We start from the raw sequence: 15,948 nt of genomic DNA, 5'->3' as shown, positions 1-15,948 counted from the left end.
ACTGAGACTTACATCTTGAAAAAACGAGGCCTCTCGGATCCAGTTCTTTCTACACTCATTATTGCTATAAAGCCAGCCTCCAGGCTTATGTACTACAGAGTCTGGAAGGCATATGTTTCCTGGTTTGAATCCAGAAGGTGGAATCCTCAAAAGTATGCCATAAGTAGGATTCTCGCCTTTCGCCAATTAGGAGTGGATATGAAATTAGCCCTGAGTACCATCAAGGGTCAAATATCGGCTCCATCTGTCTTTTTTCAGAGACCGTTGGCATCTCATTCCCTAGTTCGGGCTTTCATTCAGGGAGTACTGCAGATAAATCCACCAGTCAAGTCTCCCTTATGTCCCTGGGATTTGAACTTAGAATTATCAGTCTTGCAAAAGCAACCTTTTGAACCTATGCGCCATATTCCTTTGATTCTTTTGAGCAGGAAATTGTCCTTTTTGATTGCGATCTCTTCTGCTAGAAGAGTATCAGTTAGCAGCTCTTTCGTGTAAAGAGCCTTATTTAATTTGTCAAAGGTGGTGTCGGCGTTTCATTTAAATCAAGACATTGTTTTGCCTTCTTTTTTTCATGCAAGTCATTGCACTCTCTAGATGTAGTGAGAGCAATTAAAGTTTATCTGCAGGCAACGGCTCAGATACGTAAAACAGATGTTTTGTTTATTGTGCCAGATGGCCCCAGGAAGGCACCATTTCTAGGTGGATTCGACCAGTAATTATTCAAGCTTATGGTTTAAGGATTAAGATTCCTCCTTTTTCTGTTAAGGCGTATTCGACCAGGGTAATAAGTGGCTACATGGGCAATGCATCACCAGCCTTTGATGGCTCAGATCTGTAAAGCTGCAACTTGGTCTTCAGACCATACATTTAACAAATTCTATCAAATAGATGTGAAAGGACATGAGGATTCCGCTTTTGGGCGTAGCATGCTGCAGGCAGCAGTATGGGGCTTCTTGTCCGTTAGCGGCCTGCTTGATCTGTGTCTCCCATTCCTCATTTAGCATTGCTCTGGGACATCCCTCTATGTAATGAATAGAGGCTCTGTGTCCCGTGGTGTACGATAAAGAAAATAGGATTTTTAATAACCGCATACCTGAAAAATCCTTTTCTTGGAGTACACCACGGCACACAGAGGTCCCCCCCCTTCTTATGTGAACCTTACTGCTTTGCTACAAAAACTGAGGTACTGGCTTAGGGGAGGGGTTATATATAGAGGGGTACTTGTCTTCATTGGTTGTGCCAGTGTCCTTTCACCTCTGGTGGCCTATACAACCCACTATGTAATAAAGGATTTTCTCTTCTAAATGTTTTTTTTTTTTTCTTTGCCTGAATTTCTCACTTCCTGTTTCTCCGAACCGCCGCAAGTAGATATACGTCGGCAGAATGGCACGTACAGGCACATTGGCATACCTGTACGTCCCTGCCTTTCCGCGGGTCGGGGGTCCGATGGGGACCCCCCCCCCCGCTACATGCGGCGGTCGGATTCCCTCGGGGAGCGATCCGGGACGACGGCGCGGCTATTCGTTTATAGCCGCTCCGTCGCGATCGCTCCCCGGAGCTGAAGAACGGGGAGAGCCGTATGTAAACACGGCTTCCCCGTGCTTCACTGTGGCACTGCATCGATCGAGTCATCCTTTTTATAGGGAGACTCGATCGATGACGTCAGTCCTACAGCCACACCCCCCTACAGTTGTAAACACCCACTAGGTAAACACTAAATCCTACAGCGCCCCCTGTGTTTAACTCCCAAACTGCAACTGTCATTTTCACAATAAACAATGCAATTAAAATGCATTTTTTGCTGTGAAAATAACAATGGTCCCAAAAATGTGTCAAAATTGTCCGAAGTGTCCGCCATAATGTCGCAGTCACGAAAAAAAAAACGCTGATCGCCGCCATTAGTAGTAAAAAAAACAAAAAAAAAAACTATGCCCTATTTTGTAAACGCTATAAATTTTGCGCAAACCAATCGATAAACGCTTATTGCGATTTTTTTTACCAAAAATATGTTGAAGAATATGTATAGGCCTAAACTGAGGAAAAAAAAATGTTATATATGTTTTTGGGGGATATTTATTATAGCAAAAAGTAAAAAATATTGAATTTTTTTCAAAATTGTCGCTCTATTTTTATTTATAGCGCAAAAAATAAAAACCGCAGAGGTGATCAAATACCACCAAAAGAAAGCTCTATTTGTGGGGGAAAAAAGGACGCCAATTTTGTTTGGGAGCCACGTCGCACGACCGCGCAATTGTCTGTTAAAGCGACACAGTGCCGAATTGTAAAAACCCCTTGGGTCATGTAGCAGCATATTGGTCCGGTCCTTAAGTTGTTAAGGAACCTATTTAGAAAATAAAAAACAAACCTTTACAACCCCTTTTAAAGCACCTCACACATTAGAGTAAGACACTGTCTAGGCACACAGTTAACCCTTTGCACTGATCACTGTATTGGTGTCACTGGTTCCCAAAAAGTGTCAAAAAGTTCAGTGCCAAAATGTCGCCGCAATAATCCATAAGTCGCTAATTTCCGTGATTACTAGTTTACATTTTTTTAAATAAATACAAATCCCATTGTTTGGTTTGCATAAAATGTATAGCATCTACAAACAATATACACTTATTGGGATACATATTGGCCTAAATTTATGAAGACATTTTATTTTTATTTGATTTTCTTAAATTTTTCTATCTGCTAGGTTTTGTAGCAGAAAGTAAAAAAATAAGTTAATAAATATATCCCACACCCTCCTAACAACTGTCCCCGAGCTACCCCCATCAAATCAGTCTCTGCATCTATTTACCTTGTGTACCCCCCCCCCCCCCCTTAGAATGTAAGCTCTACGAGCAAGCAGGTCCCTCCTCTATCTTCTCTATTGAACTGTACTGTAATTGTGCTGTCTCCCTAATAAATAAATATATATATATATATATATATATATATATATATATATATATATATATATATATATATATATATCTTTTTTGTGTTTATAAAACAAAGCTGAGGTGATTAAATACCACCAAAAGAAAGCTCTATTTATGTGAAAACAAAGGGGCATAGGTTTTATTTGGGTACAGCGTAGCATGATCCCGCAATTGTCTGGGACACAGTGCAGTGTTGCAAATAATGGCCTGGTCATGAAGGGGTGGGGGTAAATCTTCCGAAGATCAAATTATTAAAATTGACTTTTTCTGTGCACTGTTATTGTCTGTACATTATTTATTTTGTATTTATTTTTTAACTGATCCTTCTCTCTTTGTGGACCATAGATAATCTCTGATCTAGAATCTTGGAATGATGAACTTTCTTTACAAATGAATGATTTTGACACAGAGGATCTTACACTTGCAGAACAAAGACTGCAGCATCATGCTGACAAAGCCCTAACCATGAATAACTTGACTTTTGATGTCATCCACCAAGGACAAGAACTGTTGCAATATGTCAATGAGGTCCAATCTTCAGGTATGACAGTAATAGAAGTTGTTTATTTAAGCCTAATTTCAGGTTTTCTATCAAAGCTAGCCCAAATGGACTAATACAGTTAGTAGCAAAGCTTGCATTAAGCTTTAACCTTTTCGCTGCCAGAGCCGTTTTTGCACACATGCTTAAAATGCATTATGCATTTTCTGAAAGCGGACACCCTAGAGCAGTAATGGCGAACCCTGGCACCCCAGCTGTTTTGGAACTAAATTTCCCATGATGCCTATTAACTCTGCGGTGTAGTTGAGCATCATGGATAATGTAATTCCAAAACATTTGGGGTGCCAAGGTTCTCCATCACTGCTCTAGAGAATAAAATAGTGGTAGTTTCAATTTTTTATGACACACAATATTACCGCAGAGGTCTAGGAAATGCTGCCAAAAAATTATTTGACGTAGACAGTGGCGAGCAGGCAGTTTTCCATTCCTCGGACATCCTGAAGTTCTGTGATTATAGGGTCACTAAAGGAATTTTTTTTTTTTTTAGCTAAATAGTTTCCTATACTTTACTGCAGTACTGGTTTCATGTCCTCATTGTTCGTTTTTGCTTTGAAGTAGCTGTAATTCTGCTGTGATCTCCACACTTCCTGGTTGCCTGTTTCCTTATAACTATGGTACTGGGAGATTTTCACGGTGGTCTAAGCTGTCATTACTGTGTGTCTAAAACTCCTCAGAACCAATCAGATTCATTTTAAAAACAAAACACTGCTCTGGATTTGTTTTGTTTTTGTTCTGTGAGTCTTCCCGACTCACCTCTCACCCGGAACTTCATGTATGTACCTTTAAAACCGAAAGTGAAACTAGAGGCACATTATATGATAGATTAAATTCAATTTTTAATCATTTTTAAAAGGAATCAGTTAACTATTATGTCTCTATACCCTGTCATTTCAGCAAAAAGATGTGACTTCCCCTTAGTCACCAACGGTTTCAGGAATTTATCTAGGTATTCCCCTAGCCTAGAAAAAAATGAATTGATTCCGCTTATTATAGGCCTGCCTGGTGACTTCTCCAATCTCTTGTGTATTTTCGGAACATGATATATTACCAGTGTTTTTGTAGATTAAGATACAAGATATTCAGCCTCCTTTTCACTGAGAATACCCTTGTTCTTTCCTTTGTGCACAAACGCTCTCAGTTTGGTTTCATAGCGTACCTTAGGGTTCCCCTTTAACTTTCTGTATGTGTTCTCTACGTTTAATACATTTTCCATTTCATGTTCATAGTCTCTTTTTATTGAGTATCACCAATCCCCCCCCCCCCCCCCCCCCCCCCTTATTGGCTGGTCTAATTGCCACTGCATTTTTCTTCCCAATTTCTTTAATGGTTTTCCATACATCTTTATTTCCCCTCCGTTTTTTATGTTCTATATTCTTAATGTCTTCTTCAACCATTTTTTTAACAGCTCCAGAGGTTTTTGAGGCTGCTCATTAACCTCCTAATCACAGGAGACACTAGGCAACCCTCCACAGGGGACCTATATTGCAGTTTCCCTTTTCTTTTATTCTTTTCCTTTTTTTAAAGCAATTTTACCTACCAATCTATTAAATCTCACTTGTCTCGCTCAAGCTTGGCTGGACAGACACCAGGGGGTACTCACTTGGAGAGTCTCCCCTGGGGGGGTACATCTAAGTTTCAACTATCTAAATTAACTTTTTTGCACAGTACTGTTTTGCACAGCACTTTATTATAGGAATTATAAGATAATAATGGTGGTCCTTACTACTAACTAATTTAATTTGAATATCTTTTACGTGATCTTCATAGAAGACACAGCAAACTTTTGCTTCTTATCTGGCGGTGAAGGTAATTTAAAGACTGAAAACTCTGTCTAAAAAATAAAACAAAGTGCATTACAAATTCTTAATGATAGTCTCTGTGTATGTACAGAAGTGCACATAAGTTTACATACTCTGGCAGAATTTATGGTTTCTTGTTCATTTTTCAGAGAATATGAATGGTAACACAAAAGCTTTTCTTTCACTCATTGTTGGTGTTAGGTTGAAGCCATTTATTATCAAGTATGTTTACTCTTTTTAAATCACAATGACAACACAAACTATCCAAATGACCCTGATCAAAAGTTTACATACCCCAGTTCTTAATACCATATGTTGCCCCCCTTAAAATCAATGACCACTTGAAGTCTTTTGTCGTATTTGTGGATAAGGTTTTTTATCTTCTCAGATGGTAAAGCTGCTCATTCCTCTTGGCAAAAAGCCTCCAGTAACTGTAAATTCTTGGGCTGTCTTGCATGAACTGCACGTTTGAGTGGCTCAATGATATTGAGGTCAGGAGACTGAGATGGCCATTCCAGGACCTTTGTTTTGCTGTAGCCAATGGCAGGTTGACTTTGCCTTGTGTTTTGGATCATTGTCATGTTGGAATGTCCAAGTACGTCCCATGCACAGCTTCCTGGCTGATGAATGCACATGTTCCTCCAGTATTTTTTGATAACATACTGCATTCATCTTGCCAACAATTTTGACCAAATTTCATGTGCCTTTTGTAGCTCGCACATCCCCAAAACATCAGTGATCCACCTCCATACCTTTCATCATGGGCCTTTTTGACTCCTCTCCAAATGTAGCATTTTTTGGTTGTCATCACCCCAAATGACTTTGTGCCAAAAGTAGAGGTCGACCAATATGGGTTTTTCTCTGGCCGATGACGATATTTAGAAATCGGGGCGACCAATGGCCGATATATGATGCAGATTTTTGCAGACAATATTTTAGCCCGATTTTTGGATGGGGATGCATTGTGGAGAGGTGTGGATGGTGCTAGGGATGCATTGTGGAGAGGCAGGGATGGTGCTGAGGATGTGGTGTTGGGAGAGGTGGATGGTGATGGGGATGCATTGTGGAGACGGGTGGATGGTACTGGGGAAGCATGGTGGAGAGGGGTGGATGGTGTTGGGGATGCTTGGTGGAAAGGGGTGGATGGTGCTGGGGATGCATGGTGGAGAGGGCTGGATGGTGCTGGGTGTGGATGAGGATGACTTTGTGTGAGGATGAGAGTTACATTGTGAAGAGGATCTCCACAATGTAACAATCATATCCACCCAGAGTCTTCCTCATCCATTTTCTCAATGCCAGCTTGTCAGCCTCAGCCAGGTTTGCAGGGGGGGCACAGTAGCACACATTAAATCTTTGTGACTTACGCTCCATTCATGCTGGTATCTATCTGCATGCACCTGATAGGGCTAGGTGCATGCAGATAGACACTGATCAGCCAATCGCATAACAAGAAAAATAGAAACAGCCAGCCGACTCCTCCTTAGCAGGAAGGAAGACCTAGCTAGTGCTGGCCACGATCACCTGCTGGGGGGAGTTACTAGTTGGCTTTTGACATGCTAATGAAGCAGTATTGTTCCTCTGCTACAGCCCGCCGGGGGAGGGGGGCGGTGCGGTGACAGTAAAACTTTCCCCTTCCCTTTGATATAGTGACTGGCAGCGTGCGGGTGAAGAATGAATTTCACAAAAAAAAAAAAAATGAATTTCACATGCTGTAGCAGTAGCGGGGCCCTGGTCAGTACTGCTGATGGCCCTGCGGGCAGGGTAAAGCAGCAAATGGGCCTGGTTTACACAAAAATCGTCCGATGTCGATTTCTTCAAATTGGCTGAATATCCGCCGATATGTCTCTGTGCTGTTTGGTGTAATGGAAGTGGGATACTTTGGCATTTGCGTAGTAATGGCTTTCTTCTGGCAATTCAACAACACAACCTATCTTTCTTCAAGTGCCTCCCTATTGTGCATCTTGAAACAGCCACACCACATCTTTTTTTTTTTTTAGAGAGTCCTGTATTTCACTTGTTGTATTTGTGGGTTTTTCTTTGCATTCTGAACAATTTTCCTGGCAGTTGTGGCTGAAATTTCCATTGGTTTTAATAGAACCCCCCATTTTCCACGACTTGATTAGAGTTTAAACACTCCTGATTGGCCTTCTCAATCCCTGGAATATCTTTTTATATCCCTTTCCTTTTTGCACAGATCCTTTTGACAATTCTTTTGCTTTCCCCATGACTCAGAATCCAGAAACATCAGTGCAGCACTGAATGAAAGATGCAAGAGTCTGTTAGGATTCCAGAAACCCATTGACTCTTTATGCGCACACACAAATTACAAGCAATCAGATCACAGGTGAGGATGGCTACCTTTAATAGCCATTAAAATCACTTTGTGTCAACTTGTGTGCATGTTATCAGGCCAAAATCACCATGGTATGTAAACTTTTGATCAGGGTCATTTGGGTAGTTCCTGCTGTCATGATTTAAAATGAGTAAACACAGTTGATTGATAATAAATTGCTTCAGCCAAACAATAACCAGGAGGGAAAGAAATGTTTTTGTTTTATTAATTTTCTCTGGAAAATGGCCAACAAATCGTAAATTCTGCCAGGGGTATGTAAACTTATGAGCACAACTGTGTGTGTGTGTGTGTGTGTGTGTGTGTGTATATGTATGTATGTATGTGTGTGTGTGTGTGTGTGTATGTGTGTATATATCTATATATATATATATATATATATATATATATATATATATATATATATATATTTTCAAAGTCATATTGTAATTGAATGCTCTTAAAAATTACCTTTCCTTTTCGATCTGGAATTCTGTAATTTTCTGAAGAATGCAATATGGCAACCTGGAGACATTCTGTGCACAGATGGTGCAGAGACCCCCCCCCCCCCCCCCCACACACACACACAGACACACACACACACACACACACAACCCCTATGTCCTGCTAGTGTAATTGGCTTACCCTTTTTCCCCAGAAGTATGCACTAAAATACAAGTCAGATTTTGGCCATCCCCTGCAGAAAAAAATAAATTTTCGGTGAGATACTCCCAAAGGGAAATCATGTCTAAAATGATTCAGACCCTGCTGCTTTCCTCTCTAGAACTTTGCAAGTTCAGCAACTGATTGGCAATTATAGTCATTTTGCGCATGGACACAGACAGCCAGCTATTTTTTCTCCTAAACATGCTTAGGCAAATGTCATGCATGAGAGTTTACTCCCACTGTAACAAAAGTGGAGTTACTCTTATTCTGTAGCATTCAGCTGAAATACTCCTTCCTGGTCAGTGAAAGACATGCCTGAGATCACGTAGTTTGAGGATGCCTTTGCAGGTCAACTGTAAACTGTTTGTTACCTACTCGAAATGATATTGTGTAAATTGGATTTCAATCATCTTAGTCAAGGAGTTCCTAAAGCAGACCTTTTTTAAACTTAATGTTAATGTGTAACTAGTAGCTAGTATTTAGAATCCACACTTGTTTTAGACATTATTTGCATGATTATTACAATGTAATATAGTGATTATAACTATATACATATATATATATAATGTGTGTTCAACTGAATAAAACTTGTTATGCAATGAACGCTGACAACCCCCTTTTTTTCTTGTCATGTTGACACGAGATGCTTTATGAACTCTTCAGTTATTTTTTCTTTTGCCAGGAGTTGATCTTCTTTGTGATAGAGATGTGGATATGGCAACAAGAGTGCAAGATTTGCTTGAGTTCCTCCATGAGAAACAGCAGGATTTGGACTTGTCAGCTGAACAGCACCGAAAACACCTAGAACAGTGTGTTCAACTTCGTCATCTTCAAGCTGAAGTTAAACAGGTATGCCAAGGAAGTTGCATGGAAATTTTATTTCTTCTATGCTTGTTCTTCTTCTATAAATGCTTAGTGGCATTTACATAGAAAAATTGTTTTTGGTGGCATGAGCCTGGCTATTTTTAGACTGCAAATTGCCTAAAACTCTAAACAGTGGATTGGAAATATACAGTCATGGCCAAAATTGTTGACACCCCAGACATTTTTCCAGAAAATAAAGTATTTCTCACAGAAAAGTATTGCAATAACACGTTTTGCTATACACATGTTTATTCCCTTTGTGTGTATTGTAACGAAACAAAAGAAAGGGAGGGAAAAAAAGCAAATTGGACATAATGTCACACAAAACTCCAAAAATGGGCTGGTCCAAATCCTTGGCACCCTTAACTTAATATTTGGTTTTACACCCTTTGGAAAAAATAACTGAAATCAGTCGCTTCCTATAACCCTCTATAAGCTTCTTGCACCTCTCACCCGGAATTTTTGATTACTCTTCCATTGCAAATTGCTCCAGGTCTCTCTTATTGGAAGGGCGCCTTTTCCCAACAGTAATTTTAAGATCTCTCCACAGGTGTTCAATGGGATCTAGATCTGGACTCATTGCTGGCCACTTTAGAGCTCTCCAGTGCTTTGTTGCCATCCATTTCTGGATACTTTTTGACATATGTTTGGTGTCATTGTCCTGGTGGAAGACCCAAGATCTCTAACGCAAACCCAGCTTTCTGACACTGGGCTCTACAGTGCAACCCAAAATCCTTTGGTAATCCTTAGGCCCCGTACACACGACCGGATCGATCCGCTGAGATTGATCCGCGGATCAGTTCCAGCAGATAGATCCGGTCGTGTGTACGGCCTAGCGGACATTTTCAGGCGGATAAAAATCCAGCCGACGGATTCCCACCGGATAAAAATTTCTTAGCATGCTAAGAAATCTATCCGCTGGAATCCAGTCCAGCGGACTGATCCGGTCGTCTGTACAGACTCACCGGATCAGTCCGTCCGCTCCCATCCCTCGCATGCGTCGTAATGATTCGACGCATGCGTGGAAGTATTTACCTTCCAGGGTCGCGCACGTCGCCGCGACGGCGCGGCCACGTCACCGCGGATGTATTCCGCTGGGATTTCGATCTGATGGTGTGTACAGCCATCAGATCCAAATCCGCCAGCGGATATCCTCTCGTCTGTACGAGGCCTTAGATTTCATGATGCCTTGCACACATTCAAGGCACACAGTGCCAGAGGCAGCACAACAACCCCAAAACATCATTGAACCTCCACCATATTTCACTGTAGGTACTGTGTTCTTTTCTTTGTAGGCATCATTCTGTTTTCAGTAAACAGTAGAATGATGTGCTTTACCAAGAAGCTCTTTCTTGGTCTCATCTGTCCACAAGATGTTTTCCTAGAAGGATTTTGGATTACTCAAGTATATTTTGGCAAACTGTAGTTCTGCTTTTTTATGTCTCTGTGTCAGCAGTGGGGTCCTCCTGGGTCTCCTGCCATAGCGTTTAATTTAATTTAAATGTCGACGGATAGTTTGCGCTGACACTGATGCTCCCTGAGCCTGCAGGACAGCTTGAATTTCTTTGGAACCTCTTTGGGGCTGCTTATCCACCATCCGGACTATCCTGCGTTGCAACCTTTCATCAATTTTTCTCTTCCACGCCCAGAGAGATTAGCTACAGTGCCATGGGTTGAAAACTTCTTAATGTTGCGCACTGTGGACAAAGGCAAATCGAGATCTCTGGAGATGGACTTGTAACCTTGAGATTGTTGATATTTTTCCACAATTTTGGTTCTCAAGTTCTCTTATCCTCTTTCTGTTGTCCATGCTTAGTGTGTCACACACAGACGCACAATGCAAAGACTAATGGCTTGTACACACGTTCTGACTTTTGACCGCGCAAAAGTCCGCCGTGAGCCTGTCGGAAGTCCGACAGACAGAAAGAGAATGTGTGTGTGTGTGTGTGTGTGTGTACGAGGCGTAAGGGAACTTCTCTCCTTTTTATCTGCTTTCAGGTCTGATTTTTATATTGCCCACACCTGTTACTTGCCCCAGGTGAGTTTAAAGGAGCATCACATGCTTGAAACTATCTTATTTAAGAATTTTGACCAGACCATTTTTAGAGTTTTGTGTGACATTATGTCCAATTTTTTTCCTCCCCATTTTTGTTTTGTTCCAATACAGACAAAGGGAATTAACATGTGTATAGCAAAACATGTGTTACTGCAATACTTTTCAGTAAAAAATACTTTCTTTTTATGGGAAAATGTCTGGGGTGCCAACAATTTCGGCCATGACTGTAGCTGTTATGAAACCATATATTGATTTTGAATATATTGAGGCTTTTTTGTTTCTAAATCAGGTTTGTGCAGTATTATATTCTGATTTACATAGACATAATCATCAATTACAACAACTAGGCAATGTGAGGGTTAATAAGAAGCTGGTATTATAGTATGTGAAAGCATTGGAAATGGTTCTTATTGCTTCTAGATCTATTTCAACATGTTCATTTTCAGTGAGATTTGCTAGTTTTGAATCTTGCTTTTTCTAAAATTTGTGTGAAGTGCAGCATAAAAAAGATTATCTTAACCACTTCAGCCCAGGAAGAATTGGCTGCCCAATGACCGCGCCATTTTTTGCAATTCGGCACTGCGTCACTTTAACTGACAATCGCACGGTCGTTCGTCACTTTACCCAAGCAAAATTGACGTCCCTTTTTCCCCACAAATAGAACTTTCTTTTGGTGGTATTTGATCATCTCTGCGATTTTTTTATTTTCTCCTATCACCTTCCAGGATGGCACACCTGAGAAATGAGGGCTCCTCCCCACAGGAAACACAATCAATTGACAGCTTGTTATAAGTCCCCATCCTTCCCCTTGATCCCCAGTATCGATTGTGTTTCTCCCGAACACAGCGACATGTTTGAAAGACCTAAAGACCGGGGAGGGTCTAATGGCACCCCCGTTGAGGCAGGTTTTAGGGAGGCCGGGAGGGCTGAACTAACCTGTAGGCTGTGTCCTTCTCACAGGTCGCCCCAGGCATGCACCAGTGCTCTGAGCCGCAGGGAGGGCGGGCCATCGCTGTGATGCAAAAACACCGCCATTAAGCCGCTCTCTTCACTTCTGGGTTTTTCCTAGGATGAAGCACTGAGCTCCAAGCCTCTTTGTGAACACGACCGCATCACAGGAAGTGGGCGGCGCCGCAGACATAGTGCAACATGGAAGTGTTAGGACGCCAGGAGACAGCATGGAGGGTGGTGTGGAGGGAACTCACGCCCACATCTGGTTTTCCCGGAAAACCCTCAGCAGGAAGACCTGATAGAAATTATGGGGGAAATATTTAATCCATTACTGGGAAGCCAAGAAACAAATACTGTAAAAATTGAAGGAGTTTATAGAATAAGGAGACCTACTGGTATCACAGCAGAAAGTCCAAGAGATATAATTGTAAGATTCGAGAAATTGGAGGAAAAAAATCAAGTATGGATAAATATGGGGAAAAACCACTACAATTTTTTCCGGACCTAGCACAAGACACACTAAGAAGAAGGTGGATGCTAAAACCCCTACTAAAAATACTACAAGAGCATGAGATTCAATATAACTGGGGGTTTCCTGCATGCCTGATTGGTAAGAAGAATAGACGTACAGTAAGACTAAGGTTCGTGGAGGAAACACCGGACTTTTGTGAAAAACTGGGAATCCCAGTCTCGGAGGCTTTAAAAGGAAGAAACATGAGACAAGAAGAGGAAACACAAGAAGAGGATGAATGGCATCTGGTACCTAATAGAAAGACATAAAGAAGAAATAGATACTAGTACATAGGATAGCAGATGGGGGGGTTTGGGGGGGGGGGTTTTGTTTTGTTTTATTTTATTTTTTATTTTTTTTTAGTTATGGGGTGAGATGGGAGGTCGAGGAAGTTGACAAGGAAAAAAAAGGGAAAAGGAGGTAGGGGGCCCGTGCTCTGGGAAGGGCTCCGGAACCAGCCCACCTTGTATAAGGGGGGCAGGCAATAGCGCCTGACAGTACACCACCTCGGAGTAGGATAGCAGGGAGGCCAGGAATGGCCATAGACACCTGCTTTCAGACCATGGGTCTAAAACATCTGAAACATCTGAAGGGGAGGAGGGTGGGGGGTGGCAGGATAGGGGAGGTGGGTGGGGGGAGAGTAGGGGAGGGGTTAAATGGTTTGTCCAGGAAAGAAGAAAGGGAAAAGAATCCTTATTTAAGTTGCTGTCTTCAGAGATGAGGGGATGGAGAGACCCCTGGTGCATAACGGGGCCCGGGACCTCTCCATCCCTGTGTAAAGAGAGGAATGGAAGAAGTGAGGGAAAAAAAAAGTAGAATGGATTTGATAAAATTTATAACGTACAACGTTAGAGGGTTAAACTCGCCACAGAAGCGGCATATGGTACTACGTGAAATAGAAAGAATGGGTGCAGAAATAATATTTCTGCAAGAAACCCATCTGGCATTGGACGTTAATATTAAATTATACTCCAGGAAGATTCCTACATGGTATTATGGAGATTCCCCTACAAAAAGAGCGAAAGGGGTGGCGATTGGCTTCGGAAACAATGTTGGCTTTGTGATAGAGGATAGAAAGTCGGACCCTGAAGGCAGGTTCCTGTTCCTGAGAGGATCTATATCTGGTACAAGATATACCTTGGCAAACATGTATTGTCCCAATAAGCATCCGAAGAAATATTTTTTAGAAATCTTAAAGGAGCTGAGTGAATTTAAGAAAGGTTACCTAATTCTAGCTGGAGATTTAAACTTTACTATGGATAGCAAACTAGATTCCACCTCCGGGACTGTCAATAAGGAAAAAAAAATACTAAGAAGAATAAAAAGAAAATTATTTGAACATCAACTAGTAGATGTCTGGAGGATTCAACACCCTAGTGTAAAAGACTTTACATATCATTCAACGGTACATGAAATGTACTCCAGACTCGACTATATATTGATTGAACATAGAGCCCTGAATGTAGTTTTGGAAACAACAATAGAAACAGCTACAATATCAGACCACGCTCCAGTGACAATGAGAATAAAACTAAAAAGGGAAGCGCAGGGGAGAGGAGCATGGAGAATAAATGAAGACATAATTGAAGATCATGAAGTAGAGAACATTATAAGAACAGAAATCAATCAATATTTCCAGGCCGATGATACATCAGAAGTAAGCTCAGCAACAATCTGGGAAGCACATAAGGCTGTCATCAGGGGCCAATTGATTGCCATTGGTACCAGAAAAAAGAAAGAAAGAGAAAGTAACATGCAAAAAACCCTAAAAGAAATCCACGATCTGGAACATAGACATAAAAGAAATGCGGAAAAAGAAATCCAACTCTGATATTAAAAAGGGAACTATTGAAAGACCTCATGGAACAGGAAACAAGAAAGGAGTTTAATAGACTCAAAAAAGACAGATACAAAGGAGGAAACAAGCCTGGAAAATATCTTGCAAAAATGTTAAAACGTAAAAAGTCAATAAATTATATAGAGAAGATAAAGAATGGAAGAGGAGAAATGGTAAATAAAACAGCAGACATCGCCACGGCATTCCAAACATACTATAGTGCATTATATGCAATTAAAAATGAAGATATGTATAAGGAGAAGAGAAAAGAAAAAATACAAGAATATTTAAAGAAGGCGAATTTGCCAAAAATACATGAAGAATACCTGACAGCTTTGGATGCAGTAATTGCGCAGGAGCAAATTATAAGAGCACTGAAAGAAACACCCACAGGGAAAAGCCCTGGACCAGACGGGTTCACCATTAAATATTATAAAAAATTCCAGAGCCAACTGATTCCGAGACTATGTGATTACTTTAACAAAATAGGGGAAGATGAAGAAATAAGGCGCGAATCTTTAATGGCCCATATTACTATAATACCAAAACCTGGAAAAGACAAGACTTTGTGCTCCAGTTATAGGCCTATAGCACTCCTTAATGCTGATACAAAACTATATGCTAAAGTCTTGGCCACCCGTTTAAAGAACCTAATGCCAGATTTAGTCAACCCGGATCAGACGGGATTTATACCCGGAAGAGAAGGGAGAGACAATAGCTTAAAAACCATATTACTACTGCAGAAAAATAAAAGTGGAAAACCCCCAGTCCTACTCTCAATAGATGCTGAGAAAGCATTCGACAGAGTGGACTGGGGGTTTGATGGATACACTGCAACATCTGGGATTGGGACCCAAGATTAGACATTGGATTCAAAATTTGTACAGTAAATTAATGGCAATGGTCAAGGTCAATGGTAATATGTCAGTACCTTTTGAAATGTTTAATGGGACTAGACAAGGGTGCCCGCTCTCGCCACTTCTATATGTATTGACGTTGAAACCTTTCCTGGCTACTCTGCGAAATAACCAAATTATAGAAGGGGCGAGAATAGGCGAAGAAGAACATAAGATAGCGGCCTACGCCGATGATATCCTAATGTATATAACTAACCCAAGAGTGACCTTGCCAAATATAGCTAAAGAAATAAAAAAATACGGAGAACTTTCGAAATTCATAATAAATCCTATAAAAACAGAAATTTTAAATATAGGGGTGGAGAAGAAAGAAGAACTTTGGCTACAAAAGCAGTACCCATTCACAAGGGTAAAAGAAGAGTTGACCTACTTAGGGATCAAATTGACATCTATGGTAGCGGGCCTTTATATGGCCAACTATGTTCCCCTTTTAAATGAAATAAAAACAGACCTAAAAAAGAATATAACAAGACCACTTTCATTGCTAGGAAGGATAAATGCTTTTAAGATGGTCACCCTCCCAAAAATAACA

The 15,948-nt window shown here is 40.9% G+C and overlaps 1 protein-coding gene across 6 annotated transcripts in view; it reads left to right on the top strand.

Moving 5' to 3' along the window:
- Window positions 1-15,948, top strand: part of TRIO (trio Rho guanine nucleotide exchange factor) — a 1,129,982-nt gene that overhangs the window by 276,835 nt on the left and 837,199 nt on the right. For all 6 annotated transcript variants that reach the window (XM_040353401.1, XM_040353397.1, XM_040353396.1 and 3 more), the window contains 2 exons: window positions 3,273-3,468; window positions 8,963-9,129. In XM_040353401.1, the coding sequence (XP_040209335.1) occupies window positions 3,273-3,468; window positions 8,963-9,129 (363 nt within the window). The remainder of the gene's footprint in view (window positions 1-3,272; window positions 3,469-8,962; window positions 9,130-15,948) is intronic.

Source organism: Rana temporaria, chromosome 5 (assembly GCF_905171775.1).
Source record: "Rana temporaria chromosome 5, aRanTem1.1, whole genome shotgun sequence".
NCBI lineage: Eukaryota > Metazoa > Chordata > Amphibia > Anura > Ranidae > Rana > Rana temporaria.
Note: the sequence above shows the minus strand (reverse complement) of the source record. Positions and strands in the feature narration are given on the sequence as shown.